This window comes from Gekko japonicus, unplaced genomic scaffold (genome assembly GCF_001447785.1).
Source record: "Gekko japonicus isolate JY-2015 unplaced genomic scaffold, Gekko_japonicus_V1.1 scaffold2303, whole genome shotgun sequence".
In the NCBI taxonomy this organism is placed as follows: domain Eukaryota; kingdom Metazoa; phylum Chordata; class Lepidosauria; order Squamata; family Gekkonidae; genus Gekko; species Gekko japonicus.
The window spans coordinates 159,053-186,466 of record NW_015161473.1 but is presented as its reverse complement, the minus strand read 5'-3'; the positions used below and the strand labels follow the sequence as shown (position 1 = coordinate 186,466).

At 42.8% G+C, this 27,414-nt stretch overlaps 1 protein-coding gene across 1 annotated transcript in view; it reads right to left on the bottom strand.

Moving 5' to 3' along the window:
• The window catches only part of LOC107125689 (potassium channel subfamily T member 2), a gene marked incomplete at its 3' end in the record, with an annotated part of 217,220 nt that overhangs the window by 100,369 nt on the left and 89,437 nt on the right, over nucleotides 1-27,414 (bottom strand). The window contains exon 2 of the mRNA XM_015429142.1: nucleotides 3,452-3,531. Coding sequence (XP_015284628.1) covers nucleotides 3,452-3,531 — 80 coding nt within the window. The remainder of the gene's footprint in view (nucleotides 1-3,451; nucleotides 3,532-27,414) is intronic.

Below are 27,414 nucleotides of genomic sequence, written 5' to 3'. Positions count from 1 at the left end.
GAAACTCCCTATATAAGGTTGCCGTGAGACAAGAGCCGGTGCGGGATCAACTTGTTTGCAGTCTTGCTGACTGCCCCACCAGTTGCCTGACCTGTTAGCAATTCTTGGAGTCTTGTAACCTGACCCTTGGACTGCTTTTGGATTTTGCCACTGGAACATGTTATCTGACCCTGGACTTTGACTTTGGGTTGTTTCTCTAAAATCACTGCTGTGAGATCCTGTTATTGCCAGGACAGTCAGATACCAGTAAACCACAGTTTACCATCACACCTGAACAGTCATTTTTGAGGAGAAATAAATATTTTTGTATGTTTCCAAAATCCCAGCAACACCAACTGGTAACAAATGGCCCCTGTTCTTCAGTTACTGCCCAAGACCTTCTTTTATAGAGAAACTGGCAACTTCATCTGTCTATAGACAGCTTCTCGTAGTTCCATCCTAAGCAGAGTTACACTCTTCTAAGTCCAATGAAGTCAATGGGCCTAGAAGAAGGCTTGTCTTTCAGACAAGCACAAGCATACAGGAACTCACTACAGAACCAATACAGAGAGACTTTGTTATCAAAAAAAAAATTGATATAAATCTACTGCAGCCTTTTAATCCAGTAGTAAGGCCATCTAAACTGTTAAAAAGGCAAATTCCATACTAGGGATCATCAGGAAAGGGACTAAGAATAAAACTGACAGTGCAGTAATGTCTTTAATAATGATCCCCCTGTTCACTGTTCTGGCTACTGCATCTCAAACAGGATACTGAAAGATTAGCAGTGGTACTTTTCCATCACGATGATGAGAGTTGAAGGTTACATAACTGGTTATTCTTTTAGTTAGTTCCTGGTATCTGTATGGCATAAAAACATACAAGTAGCTATCTAGTCATCACCCTATTTCCAATATTAACCAGTCAGAGGTCACAGGGAAGCCCGCTCCACCCTCTCCCTGTTGAGTGCTCCCCAGCTTCTAATATCCGAAGGCACTCTGCCTCTGGATTCCCTTTCATGGCTAGTAGTCAATGATAGACCTGTCTTCTATAAAATCCATCTAAGCCAGTGGCCTTTGCCTCATGTTGTGGCAGTGAGCCAGAAGTTAACTGCCCATTGTGTGAAGTAGTACACATGATTTTGTATACCTCTGTCACTTTACCTTGGAGTTGCCTTTCCCCCAAAAGAACAAACAAACAAACCTCCAGATGTTTACGCCTTGCCTTATGGAGCAAATGCTCCAACGCTGCAATTATTTTGTTTGTGCTAAAATTCCAGGAACACAGGGCTCTCTATCTTACTGCTGTTAACTATTGAGTATATTTCGCGGTGGTGGCGGCTCCAAAGGCCTGGTGGAATTCCGTTTTACCGGCCCTGCGGAACTGTAAGAGGTCCCGCAGGGCCCTGATCTCTACTGGGAGCTCATTCCACCAGAATGGAGCCACCACTGAAAAAGCCCTGGCCCTGGTTGTCACCAGCCTGGCCTCCTTACAGCTCAGGAGACCCTCCCATTAGAAGGGCTATACATTCTCTTTATTTTATATCTTATTTTGAATAGCAGATTGGAATAGTAGATTGTAATGTAATGTAATGAATAGCAGAATGTAATGTCATTTGGAATGGTAGATTGCAATGTATTTCTCTGGTCTGGAACAGTCAAGTGCTCCATTTCAAAGAAGAGGCCACTGTAAGGTCACCTCCACACTTGAGAGATGGATGGAGCATAATGGGAGGGTCTCAGTTAATTACTCTCAGCATTCCACAATTAAGAAGAGTACATCTGCCCATCATTCTTCAATTTTGATGTATTTATCCCCCCCCCCGAAATTAAACCCAAACAAATGATAAGCATATAAACTCAGCTTGTTGTTCCTGTTTGGTCTTTGAATCTGTTAAACATCTTCATTATGTTGTATGCTAATCTACTGCTTACCCCCTACCTATATGTATGGACTGGTAACATTTCATTGTATCTGAAGAAGTCTGCATGCACATGAAAGCTGATACCTTGAATAAAACTTTATTGATCATAAAGGTGCCACTGGACTCAGACTTCGTTCTGCAGCATGTTTAATGTTGACTAGCACCGGTGCAGATGTAAGTGGATGTAAATTTCCCCTAACTTTTAGCCATTTGATCCTAATGTAGAATCAAAATTACTGAGGAAAAACAACCCTGATATGTTGAAGCGCCTTCTGAAGCAAAATTTGAAATTTCTATGGTGAAGTTGAAGACTTCCTGGTTTGAGAAATCTTCAGTCTCAATTGCGTACACAGTTATGCAATTATGTTGCATAACTGGTGGCGGCTACAAGCATGGACGGCTTCAAAAGGGAATTAGATAAGCATATGGAGCAGAGGTCCATCAGTGGCTATTAGCCACAAGGTATAGATAGGGGCTCTGGGGCAAGTGATGCTCTGTCTTCTTGGTGCTTGGGGGGGGGTCAACAGTGGGAGGGCTTCTAATGTCCTGGCCCCACTGGTGGACCTCCTGATGGCACTGGTATTTCTGGCCACTGTGTGACACAGAGTGTGGGACTGGATGGGCCTTTGGCCTGATCCAACATTGGCGTCTCTTATGTTCTTATCAGCTTCAAAAGGGAATTAGGTAAACATATGGAGCTGAGGTCCATCAGTTGCTATAGCCACAAGGTATAGATAGGAACTCTCAGTCTGGGGCAAATGATGCACTGTATTCTTGGTGCTTGGGGGGGGGGCAACAGTGGGAGGGCTTCTAGTGTCCTAGCCCCACTGCTGGACCTCCTGATGGCACCTGATATTTTTGGCCACTGTGTGACAGAGTGTTGGACTTGAAGAGCCTTTGGCCTGATCCGACATTGGCTTCTCTTATGTTCTTATGTAAGGAGGGAGAAGGGAAGAAGGAGGGAGTGTGTGAACTGTACAATAAATCAGTAGAAATATAAATGTATTTGTATTTAGCCATAAGCAATGTTCCCTCTAAGCAGTGGAGTCTTGTGAGCTAAACCAAACCAAAACAATAAATCAGCTTCTTGTCAAGAACACAGTCTGTTCAAGATATCTGAGTGCAGCCTTCAATTAGGAAACAGTGCCTCACCAATGAGCCATAAACACTAAAGCCTGACCTGAGAAAGGAGGAGGGAATTCACACCAAAGAGAAGAGGAGGAGGAAGGTGACCCTGAACTATGGCCTGCTCCCAATTAAGTATAATTTAGAGTGAGGCACTGCATAAGGTCTTCTCTTAATATGTAAAAAGTGTTGTGTAAAAAAGTATTTCCTTTTGTCCATCCTAAAAATATTGTATCTTGGAAAGAGCCATTGTGCCGCAGATAGATCACATAGTCTATTGTCAACTCCTTATAACCCCCAAGTGACACAGAGGCACCTATGGAGTGATGCATGCAACCATTTTTTACAACTAACATTGCTTATTCTTTAGCTAAAAGTACAGTTCATATTCACCATAAATAAATACAAAAACTGATTCCTTACTTGATCTTTGGTTTTTGATGAAAAATAGCTTTAGCCTCTCCTTAAATGTATTGTCATTCATGTAGAATTCAACTTGTACCCTAAAAAGTTAAAACACAAGTATTAGACAAATCTTAGCATATTAGGTCACAAAACCACATAATGCACACATTTACTTTCAGCATCTGTGCAATATAAAACAACAAATGCAGATAATGAAATAATATCCACGTTTATTTGCATATTATTCCGATAGGTAATAATCTAATGGAAATTTGGATTGCCAACGGGCAACTTATCTGATCCTGGAAACTCCACGTACACTCTCTGCCTCTTGGGATTTTAACAAACACAGAGCTGGGTGATGACTTTGGCTGCCTTGATGGCAGTGGATTGGCCTGTCACCAGGTAACTAAAAGGTTGCCAGGGACTAACAAAAGAACATTAATGTTACCTGATGGGTTTCTCCCTCCTGCCTGCCTTTGGAAGGTGATACCCTTCAGTAAGTGGGAGAAGCAGAGAATTTGATTGCAAGCAGAGAACTGAGAAGTGTCATCTTGAGTTTAGCTAGACTGGAAGCAGCCTAAAGACTGACTACATTTTCAGGATTTCATGGGGACATCAGATACTGACGGCATAAGATGAACTGACATTCTCTCTGCCTCAAGTGTGCTGGCAGATGTTATGGAAAAGGCTTGGTTACACATGGCACAGGGTTATCACACTCAATGAAATGGAGGCCCTGCAGATTTGTATGCCCTCCAGTAACCACAATTATGGCATTTAGGGCCGAACTACATATTGCCATGTATACAAGTTCACCATGGGGACTTGCAACCATACTGAAGCTGTGAGTTCCCAATGGAAGCTCCATTTAAAAAGCACTATGCAGGCCATATTTGGATTAGGGCCGCTCCTGTCTCCCTCCCCATGCAGTTTTCCCAAGCTGCAATGGTTCCACAGGGGCATTATTAGCCATTTTCAGAGTCTGCCCATGTAAGCATTCAGTGCATGTGGAGCTCCTCCAAGGCAAATAACACCCCGGCACAATTTTTGGCTTGGAAACACAGTGCTGAAGAGACAGGAGCCCCTCCTCACACTACATTGCAGTCCCAATCTGGATCAGCACCCGGTGAAACTTTTAAATAGAGATCTGCAGCTGCAATATGGCTGCAAGTCCCTGTAGCAAACTTGTGTAGTTTGGCCCTTAGTTTCACCACTTCAAGTTCTGTTTCAGTGATGAAGCAATAGTATACAAATAGGAAATGAAAACATGAATTTTCTAAGCTGACTTGCTTCTAGAGCTAGGAATGAATACGTGAATGACAAAATTAGCCCACCAAGTGGTTCCAATAAAATAAACAATTAATCTGTGTTCTTGAGAGTGGAAAAGTTGGGCCAATATGATTTATTTCTATGGGTTTGGCTAAATGCTTTGCTTTATTTTAAACAACATGGGTTTTTTTCCTGCAAATTTAGCTGTAACAATTGCTTTATCACAGAGGAGCAATAGCATAAGGAAAGAGATGTTAACACATTCCTGCCCAGCCATTCATTCAGCAGAAAAAGCCACACTGGTCTACTTTAAACACTGCTGGAACTAAAAATAACTCAGATGGTGGCTTCTTCCATTGCAAAAATTGCAAGGGCAGAAGGTTTGAAACTCCTCCTTCACTGTACTTCATCTTGATAAAGCAATCTTGGAAGCTGCATTTGGAGAAGAAAAACAAGCCTTTAAAATAAACGAAAGATATTTTAACCAGTGTTCCCTCTAAGCTGAGTTAGTGTGAGCTAGCTCACAGTTTTTAGCCTCCGGCTCACACATTCTTTGTCTCTGCTCACGAAGGAGGGCTCCAGAGCAAACTGATTTATGCAGTAATCCACTTGCTCACAACTTTAATGCCAGTAGCTCAGAAAGTAGAATTTTTGCTCACAGGACTCCATAGCTTAGAGGGAACATTGATTGTAACATAACATTGAAGCTTATAACCCAAGTGTTTTACCAGAAACTGCCTCTGCATGGAAACATTTCCCTATAAAAAACAACTGTATAAACTGATCCTTAGTGGAACTAATATAGTAGCACTTTAAATCCTTTCTTTTTTTGATGTCATGTCATGTTCCATCTCAAGATTTTACTTTTCAAGGGCATTTTTAGACAGATGAATAAAAGTGGAGGCTTTCACAGATCTGGGTAATTTAACTTGAAAGAAAATAAATGTTACCACTTTATTCACACAGTTTGAACTTGCATATCTATGTTGTCAAGAGGAAAATGACAGTGGTCATGTGACCTGAAAGAACAGGATGTTAACAGTCAGAGGTGAGGTAATGCTAATAAGGTGAGCAAGTGGCAGGGCTAATCACTTTCTTCTGAACTCCCATTATGAGTGGTTTCTGTAGCCTGAAATTGCCCTTATTCTATTTCCCTTTGCTTAGCAACCTTGCCTGTCAAGCAGATTGCCATTCCATGGTTTCCATGACAAGAAAAATAAATATATTCCAAAAGAGCATTTCATTATATTAACGCTACAGCACCCTTTCAGACTCCAATGACAACGTGTCAGGTGCCCTGGTTCACGAACAAAAATGGTTCTGCACTCAATAGCAGGAGTCAAGGAGTGATACCTGTAGTAGAAAGGGTAGCTAGCAGATACCTGGAGATACACAGGAATAGTTGATACAGGGTTCTATATTACCTCAGTGGCACAAGAACTGTAGCATTCTACTTTGCTGTTTCATTTTGCTTACCCCTAGTTATGGTGACTGGCCTAGTTCTGGTATTGTTTGTTTATGTGTTTTTACTTAATTATTTTATAATTTTAAATGTTTTTAGTGGTTCGAATGTTTTACTGTTTTTATGTACACCACTTTAGGGACCCTTAAAGGGTGGGAAGGCTTCATAAAAATGCTTTGAATAAATAAAATAGGTATAAATTGACTGGGCAGCAACATGACAAATAAATTGAACACAGGAAAGTCTAAGGTGATGCACAATGCAACAAAACATCTTGACTTTAAATATATGCTGATGGGGTCTGAACTGGCTGAGCCTAAGAAGGAAAGGGATCTTGGGGACTGGTCAATGAAAATGTTGACTTAGGGTACAGTCAGACATGCTATTTGCTCCACTGTCATTGCTGGAGCCCTTCAGATCTAAAGTGCACATTCAGACATCCACATCTGTATCCTGTTCCCCAGTTGTCGGCCTCCCATACTCACCACTCTCCTGACACATTCTTTTCAGAAACTGGGAAAGTCCAAGGCTTACAGATTCCCAGTGCTGCTCCAGATGTCTGCACAATAAGCTGCTACAGAAGGGAACCATCCCTTCCATTTCAGCGTAATTTTTGCTTCCACTTAGCGATATGCACATAACTGCATAAATGCCCCTGAGATTTAAATCAATGCCTGTACGCTCCTGCTCCACAGAAGTGTTTTGGGATCTGGTACCCCCATCAGGGTTGGTTGCCAGTGGGAAACTCAAGAAACACTATCCTTTCTCTTGTTTCTGGGGGTTGGGCAGCTTTGAAAATAGTACCTAGTCAGGCTTGCATTTCAGGGGCCATTTTCCTCATCTGGAACTAGGGTCAAAGTCACATGACAGTGTTAATCTGGCAGGATGCTCTGGATGGTCACCCATGGAGTAAGCGTGCAGTGAAGCAGGTAATAGGGGAGAAGTCTGAATGCTTCTCTCTGGAGCACACAAAAAAAGCTCAGAAAGCACACCATCTGACTGCACCCTAATTTCGTGGCAGCAGTGAGAAAGGCAGACTCTGTACTGAGGTTTATTAGGAAAAGGATTGAAAATAAAATGGCCAATATTGTAATGCACTAGTATAGATGTATGGCAAGTATGGCAATACTGCAGACAGTTTTGACATCTGTGCTTGTTTGTTTGTTTTTAATATTACAGAGCTGTGGAAAGTGTAAAACAGGGGGACCAAAATGTTTTTATGGGGTTGGAGCATGTTTCTTATGAGAAAAAGTTAAAGAGTCTGGGATTTTCCAGTTTAGAAAAAAGACAACTGGTGGGAGCATAATTGTGCTGGATAAAGCGGACAAAGTAAACATTTTCTCCCTCTCCCATAATAACAGAACTCAGGGGCACCCACTGAAGTTGATAAGCAATAGATTCAAGATGGATTATTTACTCAATGAGTAATTAAATTCTGGAATTCACATCCACAAGCACAGATGGATTAAAAAGGGGGACTGGATAGATTCATGGGGGTTGGGTCCATCAATAGCTGCTAGCTATGGTGATCAAACAGAACCACTGTATTCAGAGGCAGTCAGTTTCCACACACCACTGTCAGAGACAACATCAAGAGGTAGGTAGTCAAACGGACCTCTGTGTTGGCCCGCCAAGGCAACTGATTGGCCACTAAAGGAAGCAAGACTGTGTATGACTAGATTGATTACTAGGCTGATCCAGCAGAGCTGTTCTTATGTTCTTAGGTTAGATTTCCCAAAGGAATAATGTCATGAGTTTACAATATAGGCAAAAGAATATTATCCACACCTAGCACAATATGAAAACATTGCTATTCTTAGCTTATGCAACACCCAAAAATTCAGAAAGATTTCCTTGCCAAGTCCTGTAATCATAATAAAAAAACAGACACACATCATCTCAAAATCAAGAGAGCCATGTTGCTTGAAAAATGAAGGATTTACATATTCAAAATGATTAGCTTCAAACAAAGGTGCAAGGAGCCAAACATAATTGGGTATCAGCCAGACAAACACAACCAGGAATCAATGAGAACATAATCCATAAAACTTCAACCAAGCTTTCCAAGATCCAGAGCTGAACTGACAGATACATCGTCTGTCAACACTTCATTCATCAATCAACCTAACCTGCCACCAACGTCTAGACCCAAAATATGTTAGCACATTTCACAACGAATAACCCTGTTAAAAATCCTTTAAAAACACATCTATTCATGATCTCCTATCAGCCTCCAAAAAGAGAAGCTCAATTTTAATTTGCTTTTTTAATGCAACCTACAAGGATATGATCCCAGACTTCCTTCCCTTGAAGCTGAAATTCTTTCTGGGCACAAAGGTGGAGCAGTTACATAAGGACCAACTGGAAACTCTGATCATCCTTTACCTCATTACTTCTAGATGTGGCATCATTATTTTGAATCCTTTTTCTTTTTTTATTTTCATGCACTGGATATAGTTCCTGCCTTGGGGACTGGCCGCACTTTAGATGGCTTATAGCATTATACTAGCAATAAGCTTCCAACTAAATGCATTTGGAAGACACTTTAAGCCAATTAAAGCACATTATGCCATCTATCAAGAAGGTCTAATGTGCTGCAATAATGCCCTGTGCCTGATGCAATCCAGCACACAGTCATGCACAATTAAAAAGCAAGGGTCAAGTATGCCATAATTAAATGCAGGATTCACAGTACAGAAATATGGTGACGTTCATCCAGGCTCCAAAGAGAAGAGTAACAGTAAACTGGTTATGTATCATTGTCCTCACAGATGCTTTTGGAGAGTAAAAGTTTTTTTTGGGGGGGGGGTTTGGGGGGGTTTCAAGTACTTTCCAAATATTGCATACTGGGTTGGATCCCATCTTGATTTCCATTGGCACAATGAGGGGGGAGATTTCCACCAATTCTGTCCTCTCGCAGCAGTCCCAAATGGCCTGGGAAAAGTTAATTCTAGGGGACAGGGGACCCCCCGGAACAGCCTGAGGAGGATCAGTGAAAATCATCCCCCTCCTTGTGCCCAAAGAAATCTAAGCAGAATCCAAGGTGCTATATTGCCAAAGGTTTTGCTGTAACATTTCTTCTAAAAAATCCTGCTGCTAGCATTTATCATTAGTGGAACTCATGGGATACTCATATTTCTGAAAGCTTTAAACAGCATTAATCCAGAACAACTTCCCATCTGCAGTGTTTCCACTAAAACCAGCACGTGTGCATTCCAGAAGTTTGAACTTTCATACTAAAGGAAGATCCTGTTCAGCATTCTAATGGTGTTTCTTTTAAGTACCTTACATGGTGTCAAACCATATCATCATGGTTTCTTTTCTTGTGTTGCATATCACATTGCCTAATATACTTTTTGTACTAACCCTAGTGAAATTGCTTGAGCATTGGTTGACTTCCTGTCATGACCCCTTCCAACCAGCTCAGCAACTCTGACTTGTAGTCCTCAAGGAAGGAGCCTGAGAAGCCAAGGCCATAGGCTGAGGAGGACCAGAGGACCAGGGAAAGCCTAACATGGAAGTTATGTGCCACCGATGCCAGAGGCCACCCTGTCAGAGCCTGCAAGTGAGTCCTTGACACTGGCCACTGAGATAGCCACCAGGCTTCCATGGAGCAGGTTTCAAACCTAGGTCCAGGGGTTGTTTCGTAGAAAAAGAGCTAGGGGAACTCATTAGCATAACTCATTAGCATATGCCACACCCCCTGACATCACCAGAAGTGTGTCATAAGGCCACACCCCCTGACATCACCGGAAGTGTGTCATAAGGCCACACACCCCGCCCCCAACGGTCCCGGCCGCCGCCGCCGGCCTTGCAGCTCCACTGCCGAGCCCCATGAGGGGCCCGGCAGTGGACCTGCAAGGCCGGCGGGAGTGCAAGGAAGCCCCGCGAAGGCCCTCCCTGGCCCCAGGCAGGCAGGGGTGGGGAGAGGCAGGGAGGAAGCAACTTACCCTCCCTCTTCTCCTGCCTCCTCCTGGCTGAATGAGAGCCGGAAGTGGGGCGGCCGGAACTGCGATCCCCCGTGATCCCCCCGAAATGACCTCTGCCTAGGTCCATAGTTTCCCAAGACCCGTTCCCACTCTGCACGAAAGGCAACAGCAGAAGGCCCAGGCTGAGGAGATTTGAAGGCATGAAGTGTCACACTGGCGGTGAGCAACCCCATCCCAGAGCCATGCAGTGAATGTGATACTTTCTCACAGTGTCTTGTCCAAAGCCCGGCACAGCTACAGGAGCTTCAACACCTGCAGCATAGCTGAGCCTGATCGCCTCCTAGCTGCTGAAGCTTGAGAAGGCTGCTTTGCTGAATCAGCTCTGGCTCCAGGTCCTTGCCTCCAGCTCCAGTCTATGCTGTTGTTGCAAAATCCAGGCCTGTCAGCACTATTCCAGAGGAGATCTGACCAGGCATGCCTGCAGAGCATAGGACACATACCCTTATTTAAAAAGACCCCTTTATTGCAGTGCAAACACGTGTAACATGGGATTGCATATTAGAAGGAAATATGTGCAAAATCAGACATATTTCACTGTAGAACTCAGAAAAGGTCAGCTATTCTCTTCCTGGGCCCCATAAATCTGAAATAGAATCAGGGATGAACTTCTGTAGATTTCAGCCAGCACTACTTTTTTTTAAAACAAATCCCAGTATATCTTCTTACCTGTCAAACCATCACTGCAGTTCTGAAATTCCAAGCAGAAACTGCCTTTTGATATATAATTAGCAGTATTTGGAAATAAAACAGCTCCAAAAACAAGTTATTAATCTTCACTATCAACACGATTTGACAAGAAATTCCTCCTGCTTTTTTTCTGCTGAATAGCCCCAGCCTTAACCTAATAATGCTGCCTGAGCATCAACCAGAAAGAAAACCAGTGGGAGAAAAGATTTATTGTCCTATTCCAAAGACAGTTTGGAATGGTTTGCTTGAAAACCAGCTGAAGATACTCCAAGGAAGAGAAAGCATCGTGGATCTTTTCACTGTATATAGCAGCGCTCAGCAAGCCCTGAGAGTTCCATCAAAAATGCACCTTGAAAATGCCTTCTGGAACCTGCCCGGAGCCCCAACATCCCACCCACAGCCAACAGAAGATAAGGAGAGCTCTGGCTAGGTAAGCAGGTGAGTCAACCTTAGCTGTCTGATCAATTAGCTCCTGATCATCAAAAGCCCTGAAGAGTTTCTGAGGATCAAGAGCTATTTATCAGGCACTTCCAGCCACACCTACTACGGGGGCTTTCAGCATTCAGGGAGTTAGATAAAGTGATCCTTCCCCTAGTCAGGAGGCCTAAGTGAGCATTCTTTCCACCCTCTCCAGAGGCCTGGAGCCTGGGCTGTAGCTGCTCGATTTCCCACACATACCAAAAGCCCTGTGTTGCAGCCCTGCTTAAAAAGCTGGAGTGCACTAAAGAAAACAGAGACAGAGCCCATGGTATAGAGACAAGGATGGAGTTCTGTAAGGGAAGATCTTGTCTCACTAACCTGTTAGTGTTCTTTGAGGGAGTGAACATGTGGACAAGGGGGACCCAATAGATGTTGTTTACGGTGACTTCCAGAAAGTTTTTGATAAAGTTCCTCATCAAAGGCTCCTAAGTAAGCTGAATAGTCATGGGATAAAAGGACAAGTCCTCTTGTGGATCAAAAACTGGCTGATTAATAGGAAACGGAGAGTGACTATAAATGGGCAATTTTCACAGTGGAGGGTAGTAAGCAGTGGGGTACTGCAGGGATCAGTACTCGGTCCGATGCTTTTTAACTTGTTCATTAATGATTTAGAGTTGGGAGTAAGCAGTGAAGTGGCTAAATCTGCAGATGACACAAAGTTGTTCAGGGTGGTGACAACCAGGGAGGATTGTGAGGCACTCCAAAGGAATCTGTCGAGGATGGGTGAGTGGGTGCCAATGTGGCAAATGGGGTTCAGTGTGGCCAAGTGCAAAGTGATGCACACTGGAGCAAAAAATCCTAACTATACATACACGTTGATGGGGTCTGAACTGGCAGAGACTGACCAAGAGAGAGATCTTGGAGTCATAGTCAATGAAAATGTCAAGACAGTGCGTGCCTGCAATAAAAAAGGCCAACACTATGCTGGGGATTATTAGAAAGGGAATTGAACACAAATCAACGAGTATCATAATGCTCCTGTATAAATCAATGGTGTGACTTCATTTGGAGTACTGTGTACAGTTCTGGTCACCACACCTCAAAAAGGATATTATAGCATTGGAAAAAGTGCAGAAAATGGCAACTAGAATGATAAAAGGGTTGGAACACTTTCCCTATGAAGAAAGGTTAAAGAGCTTGGGGCTCTTTATCTTGGAGAAACGATGGCTGAGGGGTGACATAATTGAGGTTTATAAGATTATGCATGGGATAGAGCAGATTGAGAAAGAAGTACTTTTCTCCCTTTTTCACAATACAAGAACTCGTGGGCACTCAATGAAATTGTTGAGTGGTCGGGTTAGAACAGATAAAAGGAAGTACTTCTTCACCCAAAGAGTGATTAACACATGGAATTCACTGCCACATGAGGTGTTGGCAGCTACAAGCATGGACAACTTCAAGAGGAAACTGGATAAACATATGGAAAGAGTGTTGGACTAGATGGGCCATTGGCCTGACCCAACATTGGCTTCTCTTATGTTCTTATGGAGTGGAGCACAGAGGGAGAATGTACATGAATGGTAGGAAGGAAGTAGGAAAAGGTTAAAAAATCATGTTTGATTAGGACTGGGATATTTGGGTTCACATTCTCTTGCCATGAAGCATGAGTCATTGTATGTCTTTATTCACTACAAGAATTGCCAGGTTCATGGTTCATGAGCCGAGATTCATGCAATCTCACCTGCAATGAACCTCCTACAACCCTCCACATGGTTTCCACAGGTTTGGGCGATTCGTGGAGGAGTGTGTTGGCGGCGTCCGAGGCAGACACTCTGGTGCAGATCAATTATGATCGTCAAAGCAATGGGGGGTGTACTTCTGCAGCCGTGGAAATGCCAATAGTAGCCCTCCAAAGCTCAACAGGCATTGCTAGCCACCAATAAGAGAGCTCCCATTCAGCTCTCTGGGAGCAGAATGGTATATATACCCCCAGCTCACAGCCAGCCATTTTTTCCCACCAGCAGCAGGCGCGCCACATGGTGGTTAAAGGCAGACAGGAAAGGGAACAGGAAGTCAATCCTCAGTGTGAACAGTGGGGTTGGGGCCGGGGGTGTTTGGTGCTTACTCAGGGCTCTAAGGCACTTGTCCTTCTGCTCACCCCAAGCAGAGGGGCTTAGCTTCATTGGTTCCCCTAGCTTGTAGGGGTCCATTCAACACACTATTTAACCTGCAGCTGTGATTTCCCCAGGGAGCCCTTTCCTGGGAGCACCTGTTTTTGGGAACTGTAACTCTGCCCCCCTAAACCCCATCCTCACCAAACCTGGAAGACAGGTAGAGGAGAGTCAGCTGGAGACTTGCTGTGAGTTTGGGATCTCTAGCCCACAGAGGGGCTGTTCTACTGCATCACAAACCTCATAAAATTAACCAATTCAGGAAATGGGAATGCTTGTGGTTCGTATGGTCCCGCAAACCATGAACTGAAACAAACTTTGATTTTCCTGTTCATGTCCATACCTAGTCCTTATACCAGTCACTCTTTCAGCCTAATCTCCTTTGCAGACTTGTTATGCAAATAAAATGGAGAGAGGAAAATGTATACCACCTTGAGCTCTCCATAAATAAGGTTTTCAACTTCCAAGTGGTGACTGGGGTTACAACTGATCTCCAGGCAACAGAAATCTGTTCAGCTGGAGCAAATGACAACTTTGGAAGGTGGACTCTATGGCATTATATCCCACTGAAGTCCCTCTCTTCCCCAAGCTCCGCCCTCCTCAAGCTCTACCCCCAAAATCTCCAGGTGTTTCCCAAGCCAGACCTGGCAACCCTACCCATAAAGCCCCATGATGCGGTTTCCCCCATCTTGCATGTACTTGTGATTAAGGGCCACTGACACTCTCTTAGGTCTCCTAGTACAGCTGGGAAGAAGGTGGTTGTGTCTTCTCCTGTCTATGGCTCTGGCCCTGCTATCCACTCCTCCTGCCTCAGTGCTGTGCAGTACATCTGGAATCTGATTTGCTCTAACAGTCAAAGGTGGGATCCAGATGACAGGGCATGAGTGGGAGTAGTTGTGGCAGCTTCCTGTCCAGCTGTTTCAGGAGATCTAAAAGTGTCTATCCAGTATCCATGATGAACAGGGAAACCCCTAAATGCACGATATACATCCTCAGAATAAGTGGAAGATAATTAATTGCTCCCAAGCATTGCATTATAAGAGTGTTTGTTGTAGCTTCCCATCCATGACTCACAATAACCTGAAATAAATGTGAAGGGAGGGAGGGGAACACAATCTCTCACTTTCCCTAATGGTGCCCTCGCCTTTGAGATTCATTCACGCCACAAAAAATGGCAATATAAAAAGACAAAATTATGTATCATCCAACAGTACCTCAAAACACAAAACAGCATTCTGTTGATTTTTATCTCTCCCCCCCCCCCAAGTGCCTGAAGAGGTTTATTTTCTCTGGTAAGGCTGATCATTGACAAGAAAGAGTCAGCGGGTGCTCTTTTCAATCTACGAGAGCACATCTTCTCACAGCAAGGCTACACTCTCAGAATCCCTAATGTTCAGTGCTCTTGATCTGAAGTCGCACAAGGGCTTCAATATTAAAGTTATCCCCCCTGGTCAAGAATGAAGGAGCAGGCAGTTACAGTCTACAAACAATGAAGATGAATTACTTAAAAATACAGACTGCAACACAGAAAGGAATGCACGCATCAAGCCTGCATTTGATGCTTCCGAGTTTCACAAAGAGCAACCCCATTGGCTTTTACTAACACATCTATCTAGTTCAGCATGCTGTTTCCCACAAAGGCCAACTAGAAGCCCCCTTGGAAGTTACCAAGCAGTGCTTAAAGGTAATGACTCTCCCTAGATGTCGGTTGCCCCATCACCTCAACTGATATTCAGCAGTATACTGCCTCTGAATGTTCAGTTTCCCTTATTGAAGATGTTCCAGAGAAGCCCTGACTACTCTTTAAACACTAAAATAAAACAACCATTTGGGGATTCAGACACAAGAGCTGCTCAGAAGCAGGGGGAAAGCATCTGTCCCAGCCCTTCTCAGACCTTCCAAATGGGTAGAATGAAAATAGGTAGGAGGCAAGATCATACTCATTTCCATGGATGTATTCTAGAACATTCCCAGCCATGCAGGGAGTGCCTTACACTTGCACACCTGTCCATGCACAAGTTTTTTGCATACATTCCAATGAATGAAATCTCTGGGGGAAGAGCTTGCTGCTAGGCTCATGATTCTTGTAAATGCATACCCAGCACCTGGATAGACTCTTGCCACTGATGTTGTTGTTGTTGTTCAGTCACACAGTCGAGTCCGACTCTTCACGACCCCATGGACCACATCACACCAGGCCCTCCTATCTTCCGTCGTGCTTTGGAGTTTGCTCAATTTCATGTTCGTTGCATCGATAACACTGTCTAATTATCTTATCCTTTGCCATCCCCTTCTTCAATCTTTCCCAGCATCAGGGTCCTCTCCAGTGAGTGCTGCGTTCTCATTTGGTGGCCAAAGTATTTGAGCTTCAACTTCAGTATCCAGGGGACAGTCAGGGTTGATTTCTTTTAGGATTGATTGATTTGACCTCCTTGCAGTCCAAGGGACTCTCAAGAGTCTTCTCCAGCACCAGTGCTCAGGCTTCCTTATAGTCCAAATCTTGCACCCATACATTACTACTGGGAATACCACTGCTTTGAACATACAGACTTAAGTTAGCAGGGTGATGTCTCTACTTTTTATTATGCTGTCTAGGTTTGCCATAGCTTTCCTCCCAAGGAGGAGGTGTCTTTTAATTTCATGGCTGCAGTCACCATCTGCAGTGATCGTGGATTCCAGGAATGTGAAGTCTGTCACTGCTGCCATGACTCCTCCTTCTAATTGCCAAGGAGTGATGGGGCCAGATGCCATGATCTTAGTTCTTTTGATGTTGAGTTTCAAGCCAACTTTTGTGCTCTTCTCTTTCATCCTCAGCAAGAGGCTCTTGAGGTCCTCTTCACTTTCTGCCATTAGAGTGGTATCATCTTGTTTAATATTTTATGCCAATAAAGGTATTTGTTTTGTTTTGTTGTTGTTGAGTGGTATCATCTGCATATCTGAAGTTATTGATCTTTCTCCCGGCAATCTTAATTACAGCTTGTGATTCATCCAGGCCGGCATTTCGCATGACTTACTCTGCATATAAATTAAATAAGCAAGGTGACAATATACATCCTTGTCGTACTTCTTTTCTGATGCTAAACCAATCAGTTGCTCCATATCCGGTTCTGTCACTTCTTGACCCTTATACAGGTTTCTCAAGAGACATTTGAGGTGGTCTGGTACTCCCATCTCTTTAAGGAATTGTCATAGTTTGTTGTGATCCACACAATCAAAGGCTTTAGTATAGTCAATGAAGCAGAAGTAGGTGCTTTTCTGGTACTCCCTTGCTTTCTCCATAATCCAGTGAATGTTAGCAATTTGATCTCTAGTTCCTCTACCTCTGAAACCCCTTGTAACTGATATCTAAGCTTATTTTAAAGTCTGGGAAGTTAAGTTGGGCAGTGAGGACACCTGCTGCTAGGGTAACTGGGGAAATGAAATCATGTAAATGCATGGACCATGTCACCTTTCTTTGGTTTCCAGTTTTGGTAGCAAAAGTTTTAACAGGTAACTACTGCAGAGAGATGAAGAGCACAGTTATGCTGATTTACTCCAAAACTGACATCTAAATAAATATCTTTTCAGTAGATTGATATTTAAATTATAAAGCTTGCTTTCCCAGCAGTAAGGGCTACAAAGCCTCTTACAGCAGTACGAGCACTTGAGCCAGGAGTGCAGCCCAGATAGAGGAGAAGGTCTGGAGGCGCGATGGAAGCTGGGAGGAGTAGATATTTGTTCGGAACTTATAGTTGGGGCAGTTTTCATAAAGAACCCTGACAGTGATGTCATTGCCGGAGCCGTCTTTCTGTCTGGCTCTGGCACACAGGGCCTATAGGAGAGGTTTGGAAGGAGGGGAGAGACCTTGTTATTTTGAAACACTCTAGTTGGAAATACTCCAAATTTCCTTAAAAACTGTCGGTAATTCAGCAGAAACAGTGGGACTTTCTTAGTTTTGAAAAGAAGCACAATTCTTTGTATTTGGCTAGAACTTTTTAAAACTTCAAGTGACATTAAGTCAACAAATCAAGGAGGTTTCTTCAGAATACAGCTTAAGTGCCTAGTTACTTGGTTCTTGGTAGACCAATTTATTTGATATCCTTTATAATGACAAATGGATAAACAAACTTTGTGTAATTGCAAAGTAAGGGCACATGCTCCATCATCCCTCCATGTCTTTTTACCCCCATCAGCCTTTAGCTGCCTGGGCTGTTGGAAACCAGAGGAAGCCATTGGAGCTGGATTACTTTTCCTCGGCAAAGCTTTTGAGCCACTCGCAGCTAGGTCAGTATAATTGTTATGAGAAGTCATTGCCTCCTTTTTGCCAAGACTGTTCATTAAAGAGGAGACTTTCTCCAGGAAGCCAGCGATTTCTTTTACAGCACTGATAGTAAAGTTTACAGATCTTATCATTAGCTTTAGCCAGGGGTCATTTCGTAGAAAAAGAGGTGCAGGAGCTCGTTAGCATAACTCATTAGCTTTGTAGAAAAAGAGGTGCAGGAGCTCATTAGCATAACTTATTAGCACAACTTATTTGCATATGCCACACCCCCTGACATCACCAGAAGTGTGTCAGAAGGCAACACCCACCGCTCAGGCTCCACTGGATTGTTTTGAATTGCTAGCTATTGGGGGGAGGGACGTGCAGATCTGCCCTCGCAGAGGAGGGAGAGCTTGTACCTGAAGACAGGCCAGGGGGGGCTCTGCAATCTACCTGGCTGCTTCTTGCTCCTTGTGGCCCGGGGCTGCTGGGAGCAGGGGGCGGGGCTTGTTGCATGTGCCCGCCCCCTGGGCTCCTTACTGCCAGAGCTCCGCTCCTGTGTGCTCCTGCAGGAAATGACCCCTGGCTTTAGCATATAATTTAATTCATGAGAAAAACACTATGCTTTGGAACAGCTGGTCTCTGTTTTCCTAATCTCCTCTTCGGTTACAGCTGAACCTTTTTTTGACTTCATGGTCTCATTTGACTGTTCTTTATCTGCAGCGGTTGTCATTTGTTTGTCCCCACTGTTTTTTTGCTTGCTCTCCCTGTCTGCATCTTCTGCTAGGGGAGTAAAAGAATTAAATACAGGAATGGCAAATGTATGTTCTGACTCCACGGGGAAAACTCCATTATTTTGGTTTGCTTACAGGCAGGAAGAGAGAATTTGTCCTCTTTATCACCGTCACGAAGGCGTTTCCCCGCACCCATTTTCCCTGCAGAGAGCTGTTAGTAAAAACTCACCACCTCCTCCTCCTGATATCTGTACTTGTGGCTTGAAAACTCTGATCCAAACAAAACTGTTATGGAAGAAAGTCACTTGACTACAATAAATCTGATAAGCAGAGAAAACAAGCATTCATAAGCATCTCCAATATTATCAAACAATTGAAGGCTGAGAGAGATTGTTACTAGCGTTGCCGCTCCGACGCTATCTTGGATCAACAGCAGTAAGAGCACCTGAGCCAGATAGAGGAGATGGTCTGGAGGGGCCATGGAAGCTGGGAGGAGGGGTGGTGGTATGCCTTGTACACGTTGTACAAGATCAAACTGCAATAATAGTATAGAAATCCTTTAGCAAACCATTTCCTTTCATTTAGCAAACCTTGAACACTTGTGGAGAGATGAAAGGGAGATTATTTATTATCCCACTGCATTGCCGCCAATCTATGGACAATGGGGAGATATTCCACTCTGTCACTATGAAGTGGAGACCAGGGTACTTAAGAGGATTATGAAATAAGCTGTGTGAAGAAAAGAGGACTGTGGTCTGGCAGTGGGAGTGAGAGGCACAGAAATATGAGAATGTTTGCTGTGGAACATAGATCCAGGTGGGCAGCCGTGTTGATCTGAAGCAGTAGTACAAAATTAGAGCCCAGTGCCACCTTTAAGACCAACAAAGGTTTATTCAAGGTATGAGTTTTCATGTGCAAGTCACACTTTTTCAAATACATTGGAATGGTGTGTAAGGTTCCCCGTCTATAAGTTTGAATCTTACACACTGTCGTGCCCTGGGTGAGCCCCAGGCACCGGAGGTCTGCCGTCCGTACTGGCAAAGGATTTAGGAGAGAAGTCAAGGTCTCAGACATGGAATAGGCCTGGAGTTTCGCCACTGCCAGGGCCTTCTTCCTCGGGTCAACAGCTCCTTTGCTCGATTACTCTGGTCTCACACAGCCAGTTGTCACTGACATCCTCCCCGACCTTCCTCTGCTTCTCTCCTTTTATCCTTTCCTTCCTCCCTGTTATCCCTCCCCTTTCTCTCATTAGGGAGTCTATTGCACCTGTGTCCTGCCAATCACCTCATCTGTTTTCCCCATAGGACCCCTCCCCCTTGGTCCCACCCCCCTGTGGTTCCCTGTGATGCCCTTCCCTAAAGGTTCTACCTATGGGTGGGCCCACTTCCGGGGTGTCTGTGCGAGCGAACAACAGCATCTGTGATGTCCCTGACCCTCATCCCTCCGGTAAGTTCGGGCTTTTCCATTTACTCCGCAGCTGTGCCCATGACCGTCCCTCCCAGCAACCCGGGCCTGGCTCCTGCTCTATCTCTCCCACTTCCCTCCCTAGCCCTTGACTTCTGGGTGTCCATGTTCTCAGGGGAAGTGTAGTTGGCATCACGGCAGTTTCCAGGATCTTGCCTGTAGTTCCTATAGCTCCGAGGTGGTCCCCTGAGCTCCCGTTGTGCTGTGAGCCCGGCGCGGGGCACGCCAGTCCCGCCGCAGTGGCCTCGGAGGCCACAGAGGAACCCGTAGCGGGACACACACCATTCCAATGTATTTGAAAAAGTGTGCCTTGCACACGAAAGCTCATACCTTGAATAAACCTTTATTGGTCTTAAAGGTAGCACTGGATTCTAATTTTGTACTGCTGAGGAGCGGTGGCGTCTTCCAGGACCAGCATCTTACTGTCCCAGTTCAATTATCTTCAATGATGAGTCCTACCCAAAGAGAAATCATTAGCTTCAGAACTGATGCTATTTTCTTCCATATCCTGAAAAGTCATTCAGAAACATATCAGGGAGTTCAGGCTCTAGCCTTGTTCAGTCACTGAGACTTTGGCATCCCAGTCATGTATAAGTGTGCTATGTGTGATCCTTTCGATACATGAGGTCACCACACATTTTTACGTTACACATCTGCCTGTACTGAAGCAGGAAAATATGCATCTTGCCTTATTAAACACGATATGGCAACTGTGTGTATTGATAGGATCATGGGTAGTGTTTTTCCTCATTAACATTTTATTGGTAGGATTAAAACAATAAAACAAATATAACAATAAAAATATACATAAAGGTCATAAGAACAGTTATACATTCAAACCAACACACTAATTACAAAAAAGTAAGCTTTAAAGAATGATACATTCTTCAATAAATCTTTGAACAAAGTAACTTATTTTAGCCTCAATTTGTAATTGATGCCTGTACTGTTTGATGCTTTAGATACAACCAAGTGTCTTCTGCCCTCAAGAATATCTGTAGACATTCAATGATATATCTAGTCCTATTAAACACAAAGTACTACCCACAAATCAAGTTTCACCAAAGCCTACTTACTATACTTTATTTGAACCATAAAAAAATCCTCACAACCATTTAACATAGTTATCCCAGGATGCTGAGATAAATTTTTTGTCTGATAGAGCTTCTAAAATTGGCATCCATTTAGCTTCGAACCCAAAATGTACGGTTTCTTTTATTTCTGTTAACTTTATCAGTGATGCTTTCCATAATGAACTGATTCCACAGCTTTTTGATGGTAAGAGGTAGCCACATAAATCAAGTCTATCTTAAATGGTGTTAAAGACCTTCCCTAGGCCACTTTCAATGTGTTGGCCAACAGCAAGGCATTCAGAATATTTTCTTCTCAAATTCTCTACCATCTGCTTTTTCAGAATATTTTCTTCTCAAACTCTCTACCATCAGCTTTTCTTACAGTATGATGACTTGGGTCTTTTTCAGTTTCTTGTTTAAGCCCTTTTCATTTGAAGTCTCAAACTCTTGTTCTATATCTTCTGTTCCTTTTGGTTTGGGAACTTTTATTTATTCCATATTCATAGAATCTATTTCCCCAGGGTTTTTTACTACCAGTTTTAAAATCAAGTTTTCTAGATTTTGAAGATATTCGACTTCTTTCTTAGAGTAATTTTTCATTTAACTATAGATGACAATTTATATGTGGTTATCAGATCCCATAATGTATACTTCTACAATTAACAGAAATAAATCCCTACAACAGGGGTCCCCAACCTTTTCAAGCCTGTGGGCACCTTTGGAATTCTGACACAGGGTGGTGGACACAACCATAAAATGGCTGCCACAGGAGGAGGAGCAAATCACAAAATGGTTGAAATGGGAGGCGGAGCCAACCACAAAATATCAGGGAGTAAGGTGGTGTATAACTGGTAGTAAGTCTTCAGCAGCCAAGCAGAATCTCTGTTTAACATGATACCTTTTAAAATGTTTCCTTGCATACACACAAAACAAGCACACATATCAAGCAAGCTAAGAAACCCTCATCCAGAAGCATCTGTCTTCATTTTGCTGGCATCTAACTTATACAGAAGGGGAGTAGTGCTGATAGGCCTGGATTTTGCAACAACAGTGTAAACTGGAGCTGGAGGCAAGGACCTGGAGCCAGAGCCAGGGGACACAAGGGAAGGGGGGACTCTGCTGCAGGCTATCCCTTTACATAAGCCCAGCCATTTTTAACCTGCACTGTTACTTGTAACAATGACAGGTAAGAGCCCCTTGCAGAGGAAGAGAGATTCTGGCCAGATTTTGATAGGAATGTGATTTTTGAAAAGCGACCAGCATTTGATGTAGTGAGGTTATTATACCTGAATTATAAAAATACATTAACATTGAGAGTATCTGATGACTCCAATAGAAGTTCCAGTTAGGTGTATTAAGCATTTTAGCCACCCAGCCCAACAGTGTTTAGCCAGAATCAAATCCCACTGTGTTCTAAGAATATCACTTCACTATCTGAACAGGTAAAGTATTTTACATAAAACTACTGTCGGCATTATACCATGAACATCAAAAGCTCAAAAGACCCCACCCACTTTCTAAAAACAATTGGTGGGTTCCAGGAAAGGTGCCAGCTGGCATCATGGTGACCATGGCTGTGAAACTGGGGACCCCTGCCCTAGAACCTCTCCACTGATAGCCTTACGACAGGTATATCAGAAGGTATACTTTCCAATCATTGGATCTCATATCAACTTCTGGAACCGTATTTTCCTTTGAGGAAAAGACAGACCTTATAAGAGCCATGGACACTCATGTGTCTCAACATACACCAATCATTCTGTCTCTAACTGATTCTCTATATACAGTATTTGCCTCATTTGTGTTTGTAAGTACAAATCCCTGTGGATGACTTCCACAGATTTCAACATTTCAATCTCATGTCCATGCCACCTCCCAGCTAATCAGTTTCACATTGCTATCTCTTGTACCTATTTTCTGTTTCTTCCCCCAACATGGGGGGGGGGAGTCAGTTTGGTGTAGTGGTTAAGTGTGCAGACTCTAATCTGGGAGAACCAGGTTTGATTCCCCACTCCTCCACTTGCACCTGCTGATGTGACCTTGGGTCAGTCACAAGCTCTGGCACAGCTGTCCTTGAAAAAGAGCAGTTTCTGTCAGAGTTCTCTCAGCCCCACCCACCTCACAGGGTGTCTGTTGTGGGGAGGGGAAGAGAGAGGAGTTTGTCAGCCGCTCTGAGACTCCTTTGGGTAGTGAAGGGCGGGGTATAAATCCAATCTCTTCTTCTTCTTCTTCATATAACTCTCATATTTATACATGCCCATCCTATATATTTAAGTAGTTGAAACGGTATATAAAACTGTATGAACAGATTTGGTTGCAGATGCATTGAGTAGGCAGAAAATTCCCATTAGCTAAATGTCAGTTGCAATCCCATTATAAAAGGTTGTATCAAATTATTCTTTGTCAGGTTTGCCCAGACAACCACCAGACTGTCAGTTTTACAGATTGCAGGACTGAACTCTCTGCATGCAATCGGATACATTTCTTAACACACGGGACTGGTAGGACAGATACTAAAACTAAGGCAGTCACTTCCATTTCTTTTCAGCCATTTCTACTGCGTGACTCAAGTGAAAGTTCTGTAGCTGTTACTGAACAGTCTTTTAATATTACTTTTTTTCCCTGCTTGGAAATCTTTTAATGTAGAAGGCTTTAAAAAATGAAGAAATGCATACAACAACAGAGTTTGGACAGACCTGCCAAATACCGTGGCATCAAAAACTAACATTTCACAATATTTTAAGTTTTGTTGAGACACACCCACAAGGTATTCAAATCCATTTAGATAGGTAGTATTGAGATGTCATGGTGAGTCTTTGCCTGCAAGGGGTTGCCAAATCCCACTGGCCCCTGGCAGTGGATGGCGGGTAGGGTTGCCAAGTCCCCCTGGCCACTGGTAGTAGATGGGGGGTAGGGTTGCCAGCTCCAGGTTGGGAAACTACTGGAAATTTGGGGCTGGAGCCTGGGGAGAACAGGGACCTCTGTGGGGTACAATGTCATAGCCCACCCTCCATAGCATCCATTTTCTCCAGGGGAACAGATCTCTGTAGTGTGGAGGTAAACTGTAATTCCGGGGGATCCCCAGGTCTCACCTGGAGGCTGGTATCCTCAGCTTAATGTTGCTCTCGCTCACTCTGTTTTTCCTTTTTCCACCTAGGAAGACCATGTGTGAAGCTTCCTGGTTTGGGAAATGTTTTCAATTATCAAAATTAGGCGATGTATTATTACCACTGATTTTTATTGATTGTACATAATTTTGAATTATTTATAAGGGCACAATTTTTGGTCAGAAGAAGACACATTGTCGAAACGGCAGCACCAATCCGGAGACCACCGTCCCGCCTTTTCGCTTCTGTTTCTATTGTATTATCTCTTGTAATAATCACATTCAGAAATTAATGTTTTGTATAACATCTTTAGATAAATAATTGTGAATGCTTCTTCATCACAGTTGTATGATTCATACATTGGGAAATCTGAATCAATCACCAGTTTCTTATGATGTCTGAATGTAGTCACCTGGGAGAATCGCAGTTAGTTTTCTCTCTCACACACATTCTCATATTCACCCAAGATTCTAAATTGGGAGGGAGTGCATGTGCACAACAACTATCATGCTCATCACAGACAAACAGAGGTTTGTCATGAGTTCCAAATGCCACTTAAGTTCACATTTTTTGAGACAGTCATTGGCTTATGCTCTCTTTCTCTCTTTGGACCATGTAGTGCCATTTTTTTGGGAGAACAATGGAAGTTATACACTTGCTACTGATGTTTTTCTAGATCAAATCAAGCCTGAACTCTCCCTAGAAGATTAAATTGAGGCTATCATACTCTGGTTGTATCATGAGAAGACAAGACTCACTGGAAAAGACAATAATGCTAGGAAAAGTTGAAGGCAGCAGAAAAAGAGGAAGACCCAACACGAGTTGATTGACTCAGTAAATGAAGCCATTGCCCTCAATTTGCAAGACTGTTAACAATAGAACATTTTGGAGGTCATTAATTCATAGAGTTGCCATAAGTTGGAAGTGACTTGATGGCACTTCACAAACACACACAGAGAGATGTTTAGTCTCACTGTAATGCATATGCATTATTTCATTCTTTATTATGAGCATATAAACATGCTGAAGTATCAAACTGGCCTTCAGAGAGATGGGACTTTTCCCCATTTTATAGCAGAGTTTCTTGGTGTTATATAACATTCCTTCAGTATCTTAAATCAGATTTATGAATCTGTTACCAAAATATCATAATACCTGCTATATTTCCTGGGGGAATTAGCAAAGTGAAGTAGCTGTTATTACATAAATCTGAGCTATTCTCTTGTGAGATGTAAGCATATTAAGAAATAATACACAATAATTACTTCAATTATAGATCATACCTTGAGAATTTATCCTCAGCTCCTCTAGATCCTGCACTTATACCAATTATTTTTCAACAAACACTATGATTAATGCTTACCATGAGAATTGCACCAATGCATTGAACATAATATCTTATAGAATAATGTTCCAGATTTTGTCTGCCTTCTCAACTGCTCCACCACCAAGGGGTAAGTGCAGGTCACTGGCAATCAGGCCCTCCAAGATGTGTAATAAGGAAGAAGTGGCAGCAATGCACAAGCTCAAATGATTTCTAAGACTTTTCATAATGAATACAGTCCAATTGACTCCCTCTGCCTTCTCTCTCACTTGCAAGTTGGAAAATTCATTGCTCAAAATGGAAAACTGGGCCATGCTGCAAATCTCAGTTCTCATCATTTGCTGGGGATATCACTAGCATTATAGGCAAGACAAGCTGTCATTTGTAACAAAAAGATTGCCCTTCATTTATCATCCCTGCTGGTGAAAGTCAACTACCAGCACAGGTGAAAGAAACCATGAGATCTCCAATATTTCAGATGGCAAGAGGAATTTGCATCTAACTCATTCCTCCAAAACGAGAGTAGGGATGTGCAATCAGTTCAGATGAACTGGAAAAAAAAAACACCGAATGTCTATTTGGCATTATCTGGACATGCTGAAAGCCGAATCAGATTCTTTAATCTGATTCGACTGGCTGAACAGGGGTTCCCCAAATGGATACAGTATATTCGGCATACATTTGCTGGGGAGGCACTGCGCCTCCCCAACAGAGGGTAGATGTTTAAACTTAAAACACTTTCCCCTGCTTCTGTGGCTTGTGCTGCAGACTCCCCAGACAAGGGAAGGTATTCCACCACCACCCCTGAAGTAGCTCAGGGGGTAGTGGGCTGCTATCATTGAAAGGAAGGCAAACTGACTTCCCTTCAATGAAGGGAGTGTTCCACCTCTGTGGCGTGACTCCGGGGGGGGGGATTTAAACTTTAATCCTCTCTCTGGAGTTGTGGCGCAGAGGCGGCATGCTCACTTCATTGAAGGGAAGGCAATTTGCCTCCCCTTCAATAGCAGGAACATCCCCCCCCCCTTCAAAGGGAGGATCATTATACCCTATGGGGACAGTCCCCATAGGGTATAATTGAGCCAAATAAATTCAGCAAGTCCAATAATTTGAATAAATTCGGCTAGTCCAATAATTCCCAAACCCCAATATCATATTATTACTGGGATTCGGGAATATCAGCAAATACCGAATTTTTTCAGGTTTGGTAGATCCAACCCCAAAAAATTCTGCTTTGTTTTTTTGGTGCACACCCTAAAGGAGAGTATCCATCCTATTCTGCCACTATTAAAAATAAGTTCTACAACACCTGCTGTATTCAGTTACTTGCCAAATGCCTGCCCTTTATTGATCTAAAAGTCAAAACAAGCTTTTTTTCTAAGATATACAGTAAAGGCTTGTTGTTGTTGTTTATGTAGTACTCATGGGGGATGGGGAGTGCCAGTTAATCAAATGTGTTGGATATTAGAAATGTGAAATTTCTGGAAATCTTGAAGAAACAATTTTTAAAAATCCTCCCTTTTTCTGGAAAAAAATGGAAATTTGGGGGAAACTGAAATATATGCAATACTTACTTTCCTAGCAAATCTAAACTTTTTACTGATTTAACAACATAAAAATTTACATCATTTATAACTTAATGAGCGTATAAAATTGCATTATTTGGTTGTTTGTGGGATTTAAATATATTTCTCTTCTATAAGAAAAACCAGAAATATAGGAAAACTTAATTGGACAGAAATACTTCCATACAATTACGACAGGTAAGATTTTTTAATATGGGTTAAAACTTTATAGCACTGAAAATACTGAATTATTTAATAAACACATTATGGCATATTAACTGTTATTAAAATTATATACATTTAAACAAAAATATACTCTTGAAAATGTTTATATCTACAGTAAACACAGGAATTACCATTATCTAATGCTGCAGACTGCTTCACATAAACATTTTCATACTACACATTTTGAGTAAAAGATTGTGTTTAATTTCACTCATTCGAAAAAAAAATAGATTTTTAAATGTTCCCCCAAA